This window comes from Notechis scutatus, chromosome 4, assembly GCF_049901735.1.
Source record: "Notechis scutatus isolate UNSWTSFEM ecotype Mainland chromosome 4, rNotScu1.2, whole genome shotgun sequence".
Lineage (NCBI taxonomy): Eukaryota > Metazoa > Chordata > Lepidosauria > Squamata > Elapidae > Notechis > Notechis scutatus.
In genome coordinates this window covers 127,700,915-127,722,445 of record NC_142012.1, presented here as the reverse complement: position 1 = coordinate 127,722,445, position 21,531 = coordinate 127,700,915, and the positions used below count along the sequence as shown (strand labels likewise).

The following is a 21,531-nucleotide window of genomic DNA, read 5'->3' as shown; positions in this document are numbered from 1 at the left end:
AATGCGCGCGCGGCTCTAAAACAGCAACGCCCATCTCCAGCTGGATTCCGTCCAAATTGTGTGGGTCTTGCTTTCCCTGGCTCTCCCCCTTATTGCCCAAATAAGTTTGCAGCATTCGTTGTTGCTGTTTGGCAACAATCTAAGGAAGGTTATGGCTGAATATATGCGGGGAGCTTCTGAAGTGGCAGTGATTCGAATGTGTAATCCTCCGCTCAACACAATCAGGTAACTATGGGGAAAGACTGGAAAAGTTACCAGTTTAGTCCCATATCTGTGTAATAGGAAGCGATTAATCCTGTCCAGGAAGAGTTCTCGAGAAAGTGACACACACTTTTGAGTTAGTTTTATGGGTTTTAATAAAGTATCACCCAGCTGTGGTTTGGGATGGATTTTCAGTGTTTTCTCCAATGAACCAATAGTGCTATGTGTCATTCAATTTGCTGTTGTTTATGATAGAAGTATGCAAAGGAATATTGTCCAGGTGACTAGTACTTTTGCATATTTGGATTCAACTAGATTTATTCCGCATAGGAGCCATCTTTACTGCTTGTCTTATTATCTTTGTGTTAAGTTTCTTCCAGTCAAGCTTGGTTCCTGGTGATTTACATTGACACAGCAGTGTAATTTACTTGGTCACTGTGCAGAAATGTTTGCTTCTTCTAGCCTATAGCCCAGGTATTTTTGTTTTGTTTTGTTTTGGACTAACATCCAAGTACTAACCATTCAAGCTGTGCTGCACACTGGATGTGATGAGGAAAAGTGTACTGGAAGCAAACATACTACCTGTAAGTAAATCCTTAAACCAAGTCTGTGTTTTTCCCTGAAGAGTCTAGAACAAGTCTTAAAACAAAGGCCAAAATAAGACCATGGGAAAGAACATCAAAGTTTCACACCCATTGCTGCACAGTGATTTTGAACTTTAAATAGGGCATCAACAACATTGAAAACAGTATATGTTATGGCCCACCTACTTAAGATTCTTCAGCCAATGTAAACTAATTTAGATGCCCAGAAAAAATATACTTCAAGTAAATTATTAATCAACTAATCATCAAAAACTAAATTCTAACTAGATAAGGGCAGCAATTATTCCATGGATTTTACCTGTGAATGTGGGGGGGGGGGGGATGCTGATCTCCAACAGTTCCTACCTAGAAGTTATAATTCTTTTTAAATCCGTATCTATTCAATTGCCTTTTATCTCATTTTTCTGAAAATTGTTTCTTAAAATGTTGTTATCCAAACATAGGATTACACAGCACCCTATGCACAACCTCAGAAGTAAGAATGAGCTCCACTGAACTTAGCCCCTGTCACCAAAAATAGTTCAAACTACAAACAAGCTTTGAAAGAAAACTATTAGTTCATCCATACATTTTTACATAATAACATCTTGTGGGACATATATATTGTACTACATATATATATATATATATATCATACTGTGTGTGTGTGTGTGTGTGTGTATAATACTGTATAATTTTATTTTAAGAAAATTCTGTACATTGCTTGGTTTTAAATCTGGAATGTGATCCGATAGATATGCAAAAATGAATTTCTATTTTGCCCAGTTCCAACAAATTTATCTACTGTTGATATTCTCAATGGTGGGATTCAAACATTTTTACTACTGGTTCTGTGGACATGTCTTGGTGGGTGTGGCAGGGGAAGGATAAAAAATCTCCATTCCCACCTCACTCCAGGGGAAGGATACTGTAAAATCTCCCTTCCCTTCCCACCCCACTAACTTGCTTTCCAGCTCCATTTTCCTGTGCAGGCCAACAAAAGAAGACCCAGCCGATCAGCTGGGACTTGGGAGGCAGAGAAGAGATGGGGGCGGGGCCAGTCAGAGGTGGCATTTGCCGGTTTTCTGAACTACTCAAGATTTCCACTGCTGGTTCTCCAGAACTGTTCAGAATCTGCTGAATACCACCTCTGGATATTCTACTGTTTAAGAAACAAAAAACAATAAACTTAATTCATTGGTACAGACTAATATAAATTTTAAAAAGAAGAATAATGCCTTTCAATTTTTTCTTGATAAAGTAATATGTGGAAAATAATTATATTTAAAATGAGGTAATTTATATAAATTCTGCTTTCAGAATACATAGTAATGTTATAATGACAATAATGGTTATGCAGGGGAAAATCTATCATGGAAAGAGGTCTGGTTAATATATAAACCTTGGTGTTTTTAGGACTTTGGATTTTATTCAGCTGACTCAGAAAAGTAATCACATTATGAAATGCCCAATTACTATATATTATTAAATGAACTGTTTTTATTTTTAATTAATTAACTTTATTTAATTTAATTAATTTAATTACCTCTAGAGTCAGATGGCATATATAGCATATTAAAGCTTGTCAAAGTTTCATAATTAATAGCTGATATCCCAATCATCTTTACTTGGCCTCTTGATTTTCTTTTGCTTTTTAAAAGATTACAAATAATTAAGTTGGTATCAAACTTAGTGTGGACAAGATGAAAATTGAATTCCAGTTTTAGTCTCCAGGGCCCTGAAAAAAGGCATGAATAATAAATTAGGCCATAATAAATTATAGTTTAGGAATCCTGTGTACTACAGCTTAATTGATGTTGTGGATTGTATACTTGCAGTGACCCACAAACAGGTCTAGAAATATATTGTTTCTTCTATGTTCATGTTCCTTCATCGTGTCCCTACCCCCTTCATCGTGTCCCTACCCTATGTATAAATCTGGCTTAAATTATCCTTAAGCGTACCTGTATTAAAATAGGGGTTTCTTCCTTATTTCAATACTGCCCAAATGCAATTTCGAGTTTTGTTAGATTTTGTTATGGAAGTCAGGTAACTGCAGTGAATTAAAATACAAGCAATAAAGACATTTAAGGAATCACAAATGCAGACAGCTAATAAAATATGCTGGTGCAGTTTTCTGCCAACTCAAATGGCACAAGCTAGGCAGTGAAAAAGGCATTGCAACATGTGGTGAACAATAGTTATCTTTCATGCATCAAACACCTGGATTATGAGGTCGCCTTCAATTTCCATTAATCCTGGAAATGAGAGAAAAAATCATTCAATTCTTTCATTTAATATATGATAAATTCTTGGTAGTATTATAGCTACCTCTAGTGGCAATTTTAATCTTCTCAATCTTCGTGTATTAACAATGTGTCAGATTTATGAATTATTTTAAAAACACAAAAAGGCAAAGAGAAATCTAAGCCACACAGAAGAAAGACCTTATCAGAATGCAGGGATAGGTTTGAAACGGGCAGGGAGAGATAAATAAAACAATTGTTATAATTTTTCAGGTTGCAATATTTATCAAAGAATATATTGCAGTAATTCTTGACCTTGATAAATGAAGTAAATAGAAAATGACAGAGATATTACTACAATTCTCACAATTGAAAATAAATATATTATTACCATATTATGATGAACTGTGTAAGAGGCCATTGTATAGATAGTGTACACATGAAATGGGAGCTCATGTACCCAAGATTTAAACTATACTTATTAGATATACATGTCAAAAATCTGGATGACTACTAAATGGCAGCAAGAAATTATTGTTTGCTTTATTCCTTTGCTGCAGTCTAGTTGTCCAGATTTGTTTTAACATAGACACATTAAGTCATTTTAAAGAAGTCAAACTATGGTATTACTTCTGAATGAATGTTTATGAATATTAATTAACCTTTCAAGCAGATTATTGTTACTGAAATAAATCATAAATATTTTGTCTTGTATATCAGACTACTTGAATTATTACTTGAAGAATTCTTTCTTTTATATTGATACTCAGGCAGATGTATCTTTTTTCTTACACTGTAAATGATTGATTTTAGCGATGTGACATTACGGGCTTTAAAACAAGAAGTAAATCGTGCAAATATTGACCCCACTGTGAAAGCTGTTGTGATTTGTGGAGCAAATGGGAAATTCAGTGCAGGTAAGAACTTTTGATTCAATTCGTTTTTTTGTTCAGGAGCTATATTCATACATTTATTGGGTAAAAATGTTGATTAACTGTACAAGATCCCAAAAGCAAGAATTACATAGATTTCAGTAAGATATTCTAATGTCAGTCCTTGAAAATTAGCAGAAGAATTTCTTAGCCACATTTAACATCTCTTTCAATTACTCAAAATCCTTCTCAGATTTCTTCTTACCATGGGTGAGTTGCTGTCTACAAAAAGCTCACCCTTTATTTTCTCATTTTAAGTCAACTTTCACTTCCATTCTAAGCCTTCCCACATTTTTTCTCAAAGTCCTGCTTTTTCACACTGCAAAAAATGACATATATTATACACTGCTGAGGTTATTTTTTATATTTGTTTGAGTTGAGTTGTACAGAATTTAACTTATTGTACAAATATGACAAATCTATTTCCCTCCCCTCTAGGGCTATTTCTGCCTGATATTTTCCCATAAGCTTCTCTTAAAATTGAGAGATACCCAGATTGGACATAGAAAGAGGGGTGGACAAATCACTCAAGAGAATCCCAAAAACAGTCCTGCAATGAGACTTATACCATTAGCATTATCCTGCCCCACTTGTAGATTTCTCTATGATTCAACAAGAAGATTATGAGAAATCTGTAATACCATCATGATAGCCATTATGTTATAATGGTTTTATCTATCCTCAAAAGTTTCCAGGAAGTAATTTTATACTCATAGATATACATAGATTGTAGAATCTAAAAGTTTATGGAGATTCTCAGTCATCCAGGTCATAGTTGTCCCAAAGGTGCTTTTTCAAAGGCAACTGGACTTTCTTGTTTTTCTTTGAATTCAAAGAAATATTCAAATAAAAACAAGAAAGTCCAGTTGCTGCTTGAAAAAGAACCTTTGGCACATTGTGAAATCTATTTAGCATTCCTCAGCCAGCAGGAGTCTTCCATCAGGATAATCTGAAGGATTATCCTTCAGATTATCCTTCAGATAATAATAGAATAGAATAGAATAGAATAGAATAGAATAGAATAGAATAGAATAGAATAGAATAGAATAGAATAGAATAGAATAGAATAGAATAGGACAAGAGAGTTGGAAGGGACTTTGGAGGTCTTCTAGTCCAAACCTCTGCATAGCCAAGAAACCCTTTACCATTTCAGACAAATGGTTGTCCAATCTCTTCTTAAAAACTTCCAGTATTGGAGCATTGAAGTTGTTCCAGTTATTAATTGTTCTGTCATAAAATATCTCCTTAATTCTAGGTTGCTTCTCTCCTTGATTAGTTTCCCTCCATTGCTTCTTGTCCTCCAACAGGTGCGTTGGAAAATAGCTTGACTCCTTCTTCTTTGTGGCAATCTCTGAGATATCGGAACACTGCTATCATGTCACTCCTGGTCCTTCTTTTCATTAAGTTTGAGCAATTTTGTCTCAATGAACCCCAATCTTTTCTTGAGCACTTTGCTCTCTCCTCAAATTTTCATAGCAGATTTAGGGGAAACATGAAATACTTTGCAAGCAGGCAAAAATGCTCCTGCTTGTATTCCATTGATTTTTATAAGCAGAGAGTCTAATACTAACCAAAATCTTGAATTAAACCAAGGTTACCTTTCCTATTTGAAGTATGTCAATCTTCAGTACATTTTGGTTTTATGCTAATTAGCACAAGGTTTTAATGGGGTGGTTATTTAAAGCAATCATGGATTCTCAGAATTTGGTTCAATTTTTTTAGGTGCTGATATCAGAGGATTCTCTGTTGGTACTCATAAAGATACCCTAAATATGGAGTCTGTAGTTGCTTTTATAGAGAAGAGTGAAAAACCATTTGTGGCTGCTATTGAAGACATAGCTTTCGGAGGAGGCCTGGAGTTGGCACTGGGCTGTCATTATAGGATTGCAAACATGAAGGTAAGATGTCTTTAAAGTATCATTATCATCTAGAGTCCCCTGATGTCTATGTATCTCTCCCAACCAAATACCTATGAATTATAAAATGTTCTATTAAAAATTTAAAGATATCAATCCTAGAAAGCAACATAAAAAAACTGAAGATTATGTACACTTGAGGCAGGGGAATGGTGACACATGTATCATATTTCCTGCTGCAATTACTTTATTGTGGTATTTGCACAATTGTGCCATTGTGTGCATGGTATCATTGTAATTTACTGTGGAAGCTATTTAAATAAGATTAATAATTCCAATTGAATAAAAAATACCTTATAAAATGAATAATATGTAATCAAGGCAATGGATACTTATTATAGAACAATACAGGCCCAAATTTAGCAACTGCCTCATTTAACTACCATTTGCAATTACAACAGTGCTAAAAAAGTACTTTACTTATTGTTATATATGATAATACCTATAGCAGCATGACTTTTGTATACTCAGCACTGGAAGCACCTATGATGCCAGTAATAGAGGAATGGTTAATAAAGTTGACAGAGATGGAATCACTGAAGGAATTCATCTACAGTTCTAAGTCTTTTGTGGAAATTTTGTAGGTGATGGAGAAAAATCAATTTTTGACATATGGATTTGATAATTATTACAATTTTAAAAGGGGAAAATATTTTTTATTCTTTGAATATATTTGTGTTTTCCTTTCTTTTTATTTATACTTTTTTACATTTCTATCTCTATTCTGTTTTTATTCTTCATCGTTTCTTTTGATTGATAGTTTAAGTTATTTTTTTATGTTTATGCTTTGTAAAATTTAATAAAATTATTTTACAGAGGAAACCCACTTTGATAAGTAAGATTGTATTACTGATCCAGGAATCAAAGTTTGCCTGATGATACAACAACTATAAATATAACTTTAAATTTAGAAGAGGAATAGAGAATCCAGGATTTTGAAATACAACTTTTCTCCAGATTAGTTCATCTTTTTCAACATTACGCATATTATCCACTTACAGGCTTATATAGAGCATTTTAAAAAAAGTTAGAGGAGAAGATGCTATATGTTCTATATATTGTAAATATTTAGAAATATTTCATTCTCACTCCAGGCTCAAGTTAGTTTTCCAGAAGTCACAATAGGTTTACTTCCTGGAGCTGGTGGGACTCAACGGCTTCCACGATTGATTGGAGTACCAGCTGCACTTGATATGATCATCACAGGTAAATTCTTTCATCTGTGAATACACATATGCCGTGTGCAAATATTATAGCATATTTGCATATGTTGCAGTTTTTATGTAATACCTTCTAGAAATATAGGATAGCATGACTACAGTAAAAAAATGTTTTATACTTTCTGGATTTGTTAGATTCATCATCTGAAATATTACCTAGCAAATCTTAGGTAGCAGCTAGAAATTAGCAGCACTTTAGATGGACTTTTCCCTAAGATGTGCACCTGAAAATGAGTGTGTTGATAGAGGAAATTCAGCTAATTTTGGGAATATTACTTTTATATACAATCCTACAGAGAAGACTGAAAAATATGCAGTATTTTGGGAGTTCTGTTATTCCAAATTAGGTTTGGCTTTCCACTTTATTTTGAAGGATATTGTGCTTCTCATGCAAATACATGATTTCTGAATGTTTCTAGATTTAGCACTATTCTGTTACATCATCACTGTATTCTGTCTCACAACATTCAAAAAAGCAAGGTGAAACAGTGAATTTCTTGGATATTATTTTAAAAACTTTGGTACTGCTTTGGCCTTATATTGATTATAATATTTTATTTTAAAACTTAAATATTTATTTAATAGTTTATATTAAAAAGTTTGTACCCATGACAGCTTATTTGTGACACTTAAGACCACCAGTTTTGTGATCTGAAGTTCAGTGTGATGTTAATTGTATGAACAATCAAAGCCATTTAGCTAATCCCTGAGTGACATTGAAAACTAGAACCTAGGCCAAAGCCAATTATTTTATAGGGTTCTGTTTGATTTTTCTGTCACCTGATCCCTACTGATTTGTTAGTTATCAATTCTAATGTTTCAGCACATCAGCCCAATAATCAGATGACAAGCATCCTTATTCTCTAACTGGCTGCTGTGCTATAGAAGGTACCTATATAGGCCACTTGTGCCTTACAGTTCAGTAGGCAGTACTGCCTTGCTGACCCCTTTCTGCTAATGATGTTAGTGGATTTCCCTTTATTATTTTAGCATGCTTTTCTAACAACTGATTGTGGAATAAAAGATTTACCAATTTTGTCTAGTACTGGGGTTTCAAAAATTGTCAAATTTAAGAGTTGTGGACTTCAAATCCCAGAATTTCCCATGGCTGGCTTAAGAATTCTGGGAGTTGAAGTACACATATCTTAAAGTTGTCAAGTTTGGAGACCGCTGGTCTATGCTCAAAATAGTCTACCAATAACATACTTTGAAACTCCCAAGGAGCAGATGGAATTTAAGAGAACCCTAAATTAAAAAGTAATATTTATTTTTGTTAGGTAAACATGTACCAGCTACTGAAGCATTGAAACTGGAGATCTTAGATGAGATTGTTGAAGAAAATCCAGTTGAAGCAGCTATAAAGTTAGCACAAAGAATATTGGGTAAGAACATTCAGTTGTACTGAGCAAAATGTAATACAACAAATTCCCAAAAGAAAATACCAACCAGTGGAAAGAATTATTTAGCTGATATTACTATTGGTTGGTGCAAGGTTTTTAAATTAAAAATTGTAGTGTACTGCCATAGGAGTTGGGGGTCAAGCAGAGGAAAAGTTAAATAAATAGCCATATATATTATAATTGAAAATCAGATTTATTGTCTGTCGATCTGTCAGTCTGTCTGTCTCTATCTATATATTTTTCTACCTACCTATCTATCTATCTGGTTATCTGGCTATCTTATCATTTGTTGGCTGATAGCTTTTTGATAAATTTGTGTTTTATAATTCACTATACCTGTCACGACACCCACTTTGTGAATAGGCAATCGTTTTATAAGAGCATTCACAAATAACAGGTCTACAAAGTATGAAATGACCATTTTAAAGTGTTTGTTTTCTACCTTCATAATTTGCAAATCTGTTTCTAGAAATTTCTGCTTGCATAATTCCTTCTTGGCAGTTAGACAATTAACATACAGTGATATAAAATCATAATGAGACAACATGGGAACAGAACATTGTGTTCTTTATGCAGTTCAGTCATGGAAATTTCTCCCAACACAATTGCTCAATATGATACAACATACACTGAGCAACATCAGGAATTCAGCTCATTCAGGTCTGTCTTTATTCTTAAGAAATAGTAAAATTATAGTTGGTTCATATGCAGGTGGCTATGAATTGTAAGACCAGTCAAAACTTAGTTGTATTTATAGTTATATATACAAGTGGTCCTCAACTTACAACCATTCATTTAGTGACAATTTGAAGTTACAATGGCACTTTAAAAAGTGTTTTTCACACTTACATCTGCTGCAGCAACCTCATAATCATGTGATAAAAATTTGATCCCTTGGCAACTGTTTCATATTTATGATGGTTGCAGTGTCTCAAAGTCATGTGATCACCTTTTGTGACCTTTTGACAAGCAAAGTCAATGGGGAAGCTAGATTAGTAACAATTGTGTTACTAATTTAACAACTGCAGTGATTTTCTTAATAAATGTGGCAAGAAAAGTTGTAAAATGAGGCAAAACTCACTTAACAGATATCTCACTTGGGCAATAGACTTTTTGGGCTCAGTTGTCATTGTAAGCCAAGGACTATGTGTATTACAATTTGGAGAGAGGAAGGAAGATAATCTTGACATGAATTTGTATGATCTTTGCTTAAGTGTAAGGGGCTATAGCATTTTTAAAGTCTGGAATGAGCATACAGTAGAACCTCTGGTCACGATCATAATTCGTTCCATAACTTTGGTCACAACCCGATTTGGTTGTGACCCAAACCTAATTTTGGAAATTTGGCACTTACAAAAACAATGGCGCGGAAGGGGAAATCAGCTGTGGGGGAAAAAAATGTGAATTTTTTGGTCGGAACTCGATTCAGTCGTGGTCAGAAGCGTTTGTGACCAGAGGTTCTACTGTATTCAGAAATGGTCAGTCAGATTCCTCCCTAATTCATTGAACTTTGAGAAAGGGGATGAGATACATACATCAGACTTGCAAGATTCTGTTATAGCCAATTTTTATAAAAGTAGCTTTAATGTTCTTGTGGAATTGATTCCTTGGTCTTGTGGACATTTTGAATGACTAAATTGTACCACAAGTTTAAATGAAATAATTATTTTGTAAAACAGAAGCAACCTAATGGACACTTTGTAGAAGTTGAGACACCAAAAGGAACTTAACTTTTGAATAACAAAGCACTAGTTTAGTCAATATGTTTTTCTTAAGTATCAAGAAAAAAAGCTAGCTCTAGAAACTGTATTTTCCCACATACCCATAAAATTCCCATGTTTTTCACTGTTTCTCTGAAGAAGACAGTGATTAATGACATATACTTCATATAGTCAAGTTTCCACATTTAACCAGTTAGCTTGTAAACACATGGAAGTAATGATATTATCTATATTTACTGGGTTTTAGTCAGTTGGCATTTCTTCTCAAAAATACATATTGGGTTGCTCTGGGGATTAACTCAGATGCACGAAAATACAGATTTCTCAAATGCAATTTGTATTTCAGGAAATATTATTTTAACTCAGTTGTGAACAAATAAAAAATGTTTGACCTGAGTGGATGTTTTACATCAGTTGCTTTTCTCAACACACTCTGCAGTTTGTCCACATGATGGCGCCAAACTTTGACAAATAATGTCGCTTTCTGCAGTCATTCTCAGTGTTCATGGAAGCAATGATTGCAGCTTAAGTTCCAGGAAGGCAACTGCTATGCCATTGTTAAATAAAATCTGGACAATGGCTGGCTTCTTGTTAATACTATAGCTGTTCTATACTTCTTGATAGAAGAGAGTGACATACAAAAAATAATCCTGTCAAACCAGGAATGTTTCAAGTCTTACCTCTATTAGCAATATTTCCTTAATGCTTCATACCATTTTCATTCTATAAAAGCTATTTGCAGATAATTAGCAATCATTTCCAAACCTGCCAGCAAATGAAATAGTGAGTAAAAGGAACAGAGTACACTGCCTCACCAGAAGCAAGTCCACTCGTCCCCTACTCCATATGAAAAAGTAATCAAATACTATAAATTGTTGGCCCACGCACTATCCATATCTTTATTTCATCTTGTACGCTTTTATCTTGTATACAAAAATAAAATAAAATTAGCTCACAGGGATTTCATTAGAGCAAGAGAAAATGCTTTAAGCTGCCTCTTCCTTTAAAAGAGAGAAATCGTAGCAACAGGGCTGCAGGGCAACACAAGCGTTCCTGCTAATGGGGGAAAACAGTTTTCAAATGCCCTGCAGATGGACCAAAAATGAATATAGTTCAACGTTAAACACATCTGATATCACAGGGTCACAACAAGCTGACACATGGTCTTTATACAGAAATGTACCCACATCTAAGAAGGAAAGTACTTCTAGAAAGGCACATTTTGCTGGCATTAGTTTTCTGCTTTACCGATGGTGCTTTAGGAATGAGGAGATAGGGAAATGTGGCTTGTCTATCTGATTGCCACAGACTATAAAATGGTTACCTGCCATATGGCTTCTACAAATAGGCATAGATTGTAATTTAAATCCCATAAATTCTATGATTCTCAAATCATATAAGAAACTTTTTTCTCTGAACATCTTGTTTGAAGTCAGTCTCAAAAATAGGAAAACTCCAGAAAAAATATTTAACATCTTTCAAGACACACACACATCTTTCAGGGTGTCTTGTTCTATAGAACATAAGCACGGTAATACTTTTTTCCAAACTGATACAGGAAAATAACTTATTACATTATTTTAATATTTATTAGCTATGGTTTAAATTTTAAGATAATTAAAACATATGAAGTAGTTTTGTTTACACTGTTTTCCTTTTATACAAAAGGCAGTCTCTACTGAAATAATGTTTTAAAGTTCTCAGCAAACATGAAAGGCACAATTCTTTTAAATTTAAATTACTACATATTCTAAAGTACTCTTTCTATGAATAAATGCCATTAAATCATTTTTATAATTAAAAATGCTCAGCAACTCTCAGTATTCTTTGAAGAGCAACTTATTTCATAGCTCTAATTTGGGTTGAAGATAAGGAAAAGTGGTTTCGGGAGGCCAGACGGAGGACTAGATTACTATACAAATTGAATTCTTTGCATTAATGCTGATCTAAATTACCAATGTGCTTAGCAGGAATTATTTGCATTTCCAAATAAATACACATGCCATTAAACAGTACAAGTAGTTCTTAATTTACCACGTTATACCATAAATGAGCCCAAAATTTCAGACCTGATTTTACAACATTTTTTTTGCTAAGTGAATATATGGTTGTTAAGAGAATGCCTTGGTATGGTCGTTCAACAAACCCATTGTCTGCAATGGGCATTTTTTTATCAAAAACTGGAAGTAAATGCCCGTTTCTGGCAAAAAGAATATAAATTGTGGTCAAGTGACTGCAGGATGCTGCAAACAGCCATAAATGCGGGGCTTTGCCGAGCACCCAAAAGTGCAATCACATGACCATGGTAGGGGCAGCCATCAGAACCTTGAATTTGGTTTGTAAGTACCTTTTTCAAAGTTTCTGTTGTAACCTCAAATGGTCGCTAAGCAACCAACTGAAAGTTAAGGACTACCTGTATACTGCAATCCTTTCCCACCTACTTAAAGTAAACTTCACCAAATACCCTTATCACAACACTGCGCATGCATACTTCACATCACAATAGATATTACTACTGTATACAGTGATATTAAATATATTTAAGAATGGGCCACAAAACATTTACGTTGTTATTGATTTTCTTGTACAAAGAAAAAGAAACTGATAAACTGATAAGCTAGCCTGTTTTATGAGATTATTTGTTTGCCCTCTCTAGGTCAGCCATTGGGACCTCGCAGACTCTCTCTGAAACAAACTCCCAAACTCCCTAACATGGAAGCTATTCTGTATGAGGCACTCTTGAAGGTGAAGAAACAGGCTGCAGGGTGCCTAGCACCCGAAATGTGCTTTCGAGCTGTGGAAGCTTCTGTGTACTTGCCCTTTGAAGAAGGAATTCGCAAGGAAAGGGAGTTTTTTCTCCTCCTTTCCACTTCAGGCCAGGCTAAAGCCTTGCAGTATGCTTTCTTTGCCCAAAGAATTTCAGAAAAATGGATGCTGCCCAATGGGGCATCCTGGAAGACTGCACCCCCTCAACCAATCCGGAAAGCAGCTGTGATAGGTAAGTTTGTGAACATCTTTGAATTATTCAAAGTTCAACTGTTGTTTTTGTTGGGGAAAAGAAACATTTTATGCAGAAAACATGAAAAAGACTATGCAAGCATTGCATAGTTACTTTAAGGGACCTAGTTCGTATTTTAAGCATTGCTCAATTTCAATAGATAAAATGCAGAGCTAGATTGTTAATTCCTCTTACAGTCATTTTCCTTTCCCAGAGATACATCTCAGAAGCTGTAGCCTCAAACATAATACAGTTACAGGAAAGATCATGATTCTATTTTCATCAATACATAATTATAATTAATTAAAGATGGATCAATTGATGCAGTTTTCTGAGATCACATACTAAACAATACACTAAACAAACAGACTGAGTGCATACAACATTCTGGAATACATGTGATTGGTTACTGTAGTGTCCATTGTATCATGCAAACCCAAAATAGGGCTGTAAACAAGTAAATCTTTTCTTTTAAATCTCCCATTGAAAAGGCAGAAAAGGTAGTTGGTGACATACTAAATCCCTTCTGTATTTTATTGCTTTTAAATAAAAAATAGCTGTTGATGAAGAATGAACATTTTGGTGATATGCAGCAATGAAAGAATTTGCAATTTATATTACGCAGTTTTGTCACTGCAATAATAGAGATTGTTCCGCTTTCCCTCCTGCCACCCTGGGTAGATTCTCTCTAGAGGGAATTAGCAAAGAGAAAAATTGTTTTCTTCCTTTAATTCACATATTTAATCATTAATCTCAAAATGTTGTGTTGACACTTGCCTTTTAAGAAGTTTTAATTTTCATTGTAATGATCCACTGCTTCCATTTCTCCTTGCCTATCCCCAGGAAGATAATGCACTCATTAATTTTTTATAAAGGCATTAAAATTAAAAAAAACCCTCTCTTTGATGTACTGTACAGTTTCTTCAAAAGCTCTTTGTTGCTTTGCATATTGATTGGTTTATACTCAGTGGGAAACTCTTCCCTGAGTAGCCCAGTCCTTGGCAGTGCCCTCTTTGATTTTAAGAGAGTGACAGTCACCGTTATACTTTCACTGTCCTCCCCACTCCTTCCGCCCCACAGTCTGACTACTATGTACAAGATGTGGTTTGCTGCAGCGTGTGCACACTGAACTCTCTGAAGCTCACCTGAGCAGGAAGCAGCCTTGAGGGACCAGTCTTCATCTGTCTTTTTCCCTCTGCCACTTTGCAGCCTTAATTATGCTCTCTGCATGACTGATATCCCTTTAGGTAAAAAAAAAGTGGCAAATTAAATCTGCTTGCAACCTTGAACCTTTTTAAGTTGCTATGACTTATTGGAGAACTGACATTTGTGTGAAGTATCATGGAGTCTAAAACTCAGTACATGTGGAATATCATTATTTTGCTCCATATATGCACACATAATGTGCATGAGCCTAATTTCCTTTACCATGCAGAAGGAAGCGTCTTCTTTATGAATTTCACAGAAAGTCACAAGTGATGAATATGCGGAAATTACTATGTTAAAGAAGCACAGATATAGGTTAAACTTTTTCCAGGTTACTATGTAGAATGAAGCAGAGCTAGTAGATGTCATGGCCCCATTGGAGCCCGGTTCAGAGGAAGAGGAGGAGGAGTTGGAACCAGGCCATCCATTGGGGATGGCACATCTCTCTTGGAATATTTGGAGAGGCCAGGGGCTGAGGAGGATGCTGTCTCAGGTGCCTCAGGCATTGAGAGAGGTGGCCAACCAAAGGAAGAGCTACCTGCCCTCATAGACAAAGGAGAGGATTGGCTACTGATAGGCGGTGGTGCTGATAGGCAGCAGCCCCTCTGATGAGGAACAGCTGCCTCCCCTATTTGATCCAAGGGCATGGAGAGCGGAAAGTAGGCAAGCTCAAAGAAGGGCTGTGAGGCTACTCAGGAGGAGGTCATCCTACCCCTCCTCACAAGGAACACCTGGAGTGGATTGACTCAAGAAGAAGCTATGGGGAGTCTTTGCGAGGAATAATTGTTTGTTTTGGCTTACATTCCCCTGGCTTGAACTTGTGCCTTTTGCCTTGCCTTGCCTTGAAGACTTCCTTTTGTCTTGTACCTTGCCTTGCCTTGAAGACTTCCTTTTGCCTTCCTTTTGCCTTGAAAACTGCTTTTTGTCTTGTACCTTGACTTTGCCTTGAAGACAATAGTTTGCCTCAGGGACTCACCTAGCTGGATGGATTGGATTTGGGACCCTGGACCTTGCCCTGTGAGCATGCTCCTACTCTGTGGACTTTCTTTGTTACATATGGGCTGTTGTTTGGGGGACTGAGGGTGGCTGCCTGCAGGATAGCATGGGTTGGAGCCTTACGAGTCATTGGAGGGCCACTTGTTGGAACATTTACTTAGAGCAATAAAGGACTCTCTAGATACCTACCTTGCCTTGAGGACCTGTGTCATAACAGTAGAAGGTCTAATATCAAGCTAAGAGCAGGTTAGTATGTGGAATGTAGCAGAGCTAGTGAGGGTCCTATATCAAACTAAGAACACTTTTACAAAATGTATGCCTTGCTTAGTGGACTGGCACTTTATAGTACATTGACTTTGAACATTGAGATAATTTAACAAAGCAAACCATGGCTGGGAGAAGCTTGTTGACTGCTGGTTTTTTTACATTGTCAACTCATCAGCTGGAAATGTACTAACTGCCTATTGTTCATTGTATTTAAGGTCTGCAGCAGCAAGAATGACTATGAGTCAGCTTAAAACTTGTTTCTGAGGAACAAGGAATTTAATACTAATTCTAGGGGCCATAATGTAGAAGTATCTGGGAGAGTTCTGCTTTAAGAAAAACGGCCATGTACATCTTTTAGAATAAATAAACACTGATGTCTAACCAAATCTGTGCTCATGTTTGGAAGCCTCTCAGCATATTATTAACAGAAAATGTAGATAAAGAATGTAGATAAACATTAATACTTTGAACAATTACAGTGAGTATATTTTACGCCTCCTGAAATGTCCACAATAAGCTTTCTGTAATTACTGAAGAGCATGGATCACTTTGTGTTGATACAAGCCTGATATATTGCTTCAGACTAATAGAATCAGATAAGCTTCGGGGGCATTGGTAAAATACATGTTGGTAAATTGATTGCTGCATGAGCATTTCTGGTGCTTGGCTACGCAACACATTGATGTTTTGTTGTAATAAGTAAGCATGCAGTAACCCAGTACTAGCTCATAAAACTGTGTATGTTACGTATGCCAAATATAAATTTCATTTGCTAGTGTTTAACTTAACCATGTACTAATATTAATATGCATTGGTGCTTACAATTTTTTAAAGAACTGGAATTGGGTTCTTTCAACTTCTGCATAAATACTTTTCTCAGCATACAAGTAGGCAAGAAATTGTTTCAAGAAAAAATGCTTTTCTGTCCCCACTAAAGATGAAATTAGATTTAAGGTAGAAGATCCATAAAAAGGGGGTATGTATGTATGTGTGTGCATGTTTTAAAATGTGATCGTTTCCATGGAAATCAATGATTCAGGCTGGGATTAAGTTCTGGGGAAACAGGACTCAACCTTTTCTCCATTTATATTTTCCCAATTACAATTCCTCCTCCAGCTATTTAGGGGCCTCTGAGTTTTTGGAAGAAAGACATTCTTCTAAAAGGTCACATGGGTTTTGAAAAAAATGATATAAGAAAAAAATTTCTAACCAGCAATAAATAAATGGGCTCAAACCTCACAATAAGCTATGTTGCATTCAAATCATGGTTTGTTGAATGACCCATAAGTGCTGGGTTCGTATACGATGTTAAGCAAAACCTAAACAGGTACAATCTGTTTGTAACCAAAGTATAGAAATGGATGGAAATGACTATTAATTATATTGACATTTCAAATAAATTTATTATATGGCTCATTTAGCATATTCTGCAAACCCAGCTTTCTGGATTATAATTTGTGATACATGCTTTGGTGATGCTTTGCTTAGCCTCAGGCTGCTCCAGATACCCAGAATTCAGTTCACAGAATTCTTTGCAATGGCGATGCTGGCTGAGAATTTTGGTGTTGGTATCTATACAGCTGGAATATACATTGGGAAAGACCAGTTCTGTGTACTTGTGTGAAATCAATCATTCAAACAATAGTCTTTGCTAGGGGATGAAGTTCCCTATATGGAACTCCAATGTAGTCACCAAAACCTACTGTTCTTGGTGCCTGCCAGTCGTTTTGTCCCCTTGATTTTTTTTACATTAAAAAACACCTTTAATGTAATGAGAAGCTGCACACTGTTTCATAATATGAATTTCTAAGAACCCTAAATCAACTTTCTTAGAAAATAAAAATAATGAGAGACTGAAGTACAATGCATTATTTAGAACAGTGTTCCCCAATCTTTATGGCTTGGTGGCCTGGCAGGAAGGAGAGGAGAACTGGCTCGTGCAAGCAACAGGTTGGTGTGCTCACATATGTATACCCAGCTCGGCCGGGTGCTCACACAACTTGAACTGCACACAAGCATGCACCAGCCAGCGCTTACATGGCCCAGTTCTAAATGGGCCACGGCCCATTAATGGCCCTGGCCCGGGAGTTGGGGATGCCTGATTTAGAAGTCAGCTACTTACCCTGAACAAGGACAAAGATAAACGGGATTAATAGAACTGGATGTTTTTACTCAAGGTTTGTAATTGATCATATTCCAATAACTTTATTTTTGAGAAGGTACAAATCACCCCAAATTGCCATTTTGCTAGTATGCTCAAATATCATCAAAATTCTAAATTATATTGCCTGTTTAAAAACTTTGGAGATCTTAGAACAATCTGGCTTTTCTTACATGTATAGTATTAATATTCTCTCTGCTTTAATATCAGAGTTAACTGAGGAGTGAAAAATTTGCCTACATTATATTAAATCAGTTTAATAAACATTAGCCAGAATGTTCTAATAATTGCTTCTTCTTTCTCTCTCTTTCATCCAAAAGGTTTGGGGACAATGGGCCAAGGCATTGTGATATCTCTGGTGAAGGCTAAAATTCCTGTTGTGGCTCTGGAGAAGGATAAGAAGCATCTTGAAATAGCAAAGAAAGCTATCAAAGCTTCTTTGGAACGCAATGCTTTAAGAATGCAACTGAAGGACAAAATACTGGATATCCATAAATCTAAATTACTTCACTTCACTCTGGATTTTGGTGCACTAAAAGATGTAGATCTAGTTATTGAGGCTGTATTTGAGGATATGGTTCTGAAAAAAGAAATATTCTATAAATTATCAGAAGTCTGCAAGCCAGGAACCATTTGGGGCACTAATACTTCTTGCCAGGATATAGATGAGATTGCTTCTATTACTAACCGTCCCCAGCAAGTCATTGGTACTCATTTCTTTTCACCAGCACATGTAATGAAATTAATAGAGATCATTCATGGACAGCACACATCTCCTACTGTTATTGCTACAGTTATGAACCTGGCCAAAATTATGGACAAATGTGGTGTTGTAGTAGAAAATTGTTTTGGCTTTGTTGGTAACCGGCTACTCATTCCTTATAATGAACAAACATATTTCCTCTTAGAAGAAGGCAGTACTCCAGAGGAGATGGACAAAATTATGGAGGAATTTGGTTTCAAACTGGGTCCTTTCAAAGTAGCTGATCTTGCTGGGCTTGATGTGGGCTGGAAATCTAGAATAGGGCAGGGCCTGACAGGAGCCAACCTACCTCTTGGAACACCTCCCCGCCAACGAGATGGTAGACGATATAGTCCTCTTCCTGATATCCTATGTGAGAAGGGGAGATATGGTCAGAAAACTGGAAAGGGCTGGTACCTATATGATAAACCTGGGGGAAAGACAGCCAAGTTTGATCCCTGGTTTCACGATTTCCTTCAAAATTATAGGAATGCTCACAACATTACAATTCGCACCATTACCCAAGAGGAGATCTTGGAACGTTGTCTGTATTCACTTGTCAATGAGGGTTTCCAAATATTATCTGAAGGAATAGCATCTTGCCCAGAAGCCATTGATACCATCTATATCAATGGTTATGGGTGGCCCAGACATAAGGGTGGTCCAATGTTCTATGCTTCTGAGATTGGGCTGCCTAAGATTCTAACAAAACTGCAAAAATATGCTGAGGCTAATCCTGACATACCTAAACTGCAACCCAGTCCCTTTCTGCAGAAACTCGTCACTCTTGGTAGCCCTCCATTGAAGAACTGGGCATCACTTGTGAGATCCCAGCAAAGCAAGTTATAGTTAATGTTTCCTGAAATTCATCTTTACATGCAAGTGGGAGGGTTTTCTTTTCCTCCTTATTCTAAAAAAGCTTTGAGATGCAGGTAAATGTTCTCACTGGTCATTTTTAAGCTCTCTTGTTGTTATAAATGGGGTGCTACTGTTTGCACTGTTTTCCATCATTGTGAAGCCCATGCATCTAAGGGAGACCCAATGGGAGCAATGCTTTCTAATATTCCTTAGCATTTAATGGAAGCCTGGATGATCGTGTAGATGATTGGGAGAAAGGATACTTTCACCATACCCTGGCAACCTTTCAGTAAATGGCAGAATATAACCTACGATAAGTTCAGTTAAATCCTTTTCTTCTTCTAAAGAAATTTACAAAGCAAATTCTCTTTTATCAGATAGAATGAGAGCTGATAGGAAAATAAAACATAGAATATTTTTTCTACACACAAGTTATTCAATATAAACAGCCTTTTTTCTGTTCAGATTTTTTAACTGATTGTTTTTAGGCCTTAATATAAAACACAGGATGCTATAAAACAATATCACTGTCTTTTCTCGTTTCAGAAATGAGCCCACATTCTCTATTTCCAAGTGATAAACTGTTGCTCACAGAGTGCCTTTTATCATACCACTTGCTTGAAAGCACATGCTAGTATTAAGCTGCCCTGTCTTTGAATATACTTGACCAAACATCTTGCAAAAAGAAGAAAAAAACTTTGATCTGAAAGATGCATACTATTCTAGAAGTAAATACATTCCTGGGCTGAGTATATTCTTTGCTTTTGCTTCACCTCAGTCTCCCAAGCCACTGTTTTTACGAAATGGGACTTCTGAATTCTGGTTTTTTTTAAAGTTAAAACAAATAACTGTTAAATCTTTGTATGCTTCCACTATTAAATTAGGTAGTAAAGCAAGTTTCTCAAACTTGGCACCATCCAGTCTGCTATAGCAGGAAAGGTAATGGACTGAAAAGGTCTAAGTATGTGTCTATCCTCAGCTAGGAATCTGCCCTGTTCCATCGAACCGGTTGCTGTGTTTCAGTCCAACCTTAGGCTAAACAAGAATTGGAGAAGACAATTCTTATAAGTGCTGCTGTGATTCCTGAAAATGATTGAATATTCTGACACATCTGGAAAATACCAGGTTGGGGAAAGCTGCCCTAAAATTCTAAGTAAGATTTGTGAAATTGTATGATTTTTCAAGCTTATCAACTTGTTAAGGGTTTTTTTTTGGTCATGGAAATAAACGTGTCTTCCTCAAGTTAATGCGCTACAAAAAATGTTAATTTTCTAACTCCTTAATTTGTGAATATCTGAAGAGAGTTAGCTTGGAGAAGGCTGCTACAAGTATTCTATTGGTTCTAGGACATGCAATGCAAGGGAAGATATTAAAAAAGGTGATAAAAAGAATAATTATGTGACACAGAAGAAAACAAGAATATTTATTGTTTAATTAATAATGGCAAGACTTTGCAATTTATAAAGTTTTTCCCCCCAAACTTGCTATTTTTAGAATCCAGCAAATTAAAAAGTGCTGATATCCAGAACCACCACGCTAACATTTTGAAACATTTTATTAAACCTCTTGTGTTTTGCTGTAATGTCCCTTTCTCCCACAAATATTGTAGAGAGAAATTAACCATGGAGCTAATCCTCACATTCCATTTACCACAGCATGAAGGTGCATGGCTGTTAGATCTGGAGGAGTGGGCGCAATAACGGAGACGAGGCATCGATAGTGACTCAATTCAACTCTTTAATAGTGACTTCAGAACAGAGCAACAACTATGGCAGCAGCAGCTCTTTTATAGAGCTGGCTGCTGCCACAACAACCAGTGAAATTGAACTAACCGCTCTAAAAGCGTCCAATCAGAGACGGCCCGTTGTCAGCCAATCAGATCAGCCAGAATCGGCCAATCACGATTCGCTTATCCGCGGGCCAATCCGAAGTGCAGGATTACAAGCCTGCTGCTGAAGTAAGCTAGTATAGTTATTGTCAAATGAGTTTGTTTAGTTCGTAACAATGGCTGTTTTTAAGGGATGTGTACTCACGATGTCTTCAGGTCTTGCCAAGTCTGTGTTATGAGATCTATTAAAATTCT

General features: G+C 36.1%; 1 protein-coding gene across 2 annotated transcripts; it reads left to right on the top strand.

Moving 5' to 3' along the window:
- Positions 1 to 20,695, top strand: EHHADH (enoyl-CoA hydratase and 3-hydroxyacyl CoA dehydrogenase). Of its 2 annotated transcripts, XR_015749451.1 has the most exons (8): positions 36 to 225; positions 3,845 to 3,948; positions 5,686 to 5,861; positions 6,974 to 7,085; positions 8,377 to 8,481; positions 12,877 to 13,218; positions 18,169 to 19,522; positions 19,995 to 20,176. XR_015749451.1 is itself a non-coding variant. In XM_026688392.2 (7 exons), exons 1-7 carry the CDS (start codon positions 152 to 154, stop codon positions 19,437 to 19,439), a joined length of 2,184 nt encoding a protein of 727 aa, XP_026544177.2. In that variant the 5' UTR covers positions 1 to 151; the 3' UTR covers positions 19,440 to 20,695. The 2 variants fall into 2 exon arrangements, 1 of the variants encoding a protein (XP_026544177.2); XM_026688392.2 differs by having other exon boundaries at positions 1 to 225; positions 18,169 to 20,695.
- Positions 20,696 to 21,531: the final 836 nt, after the last annotated feature.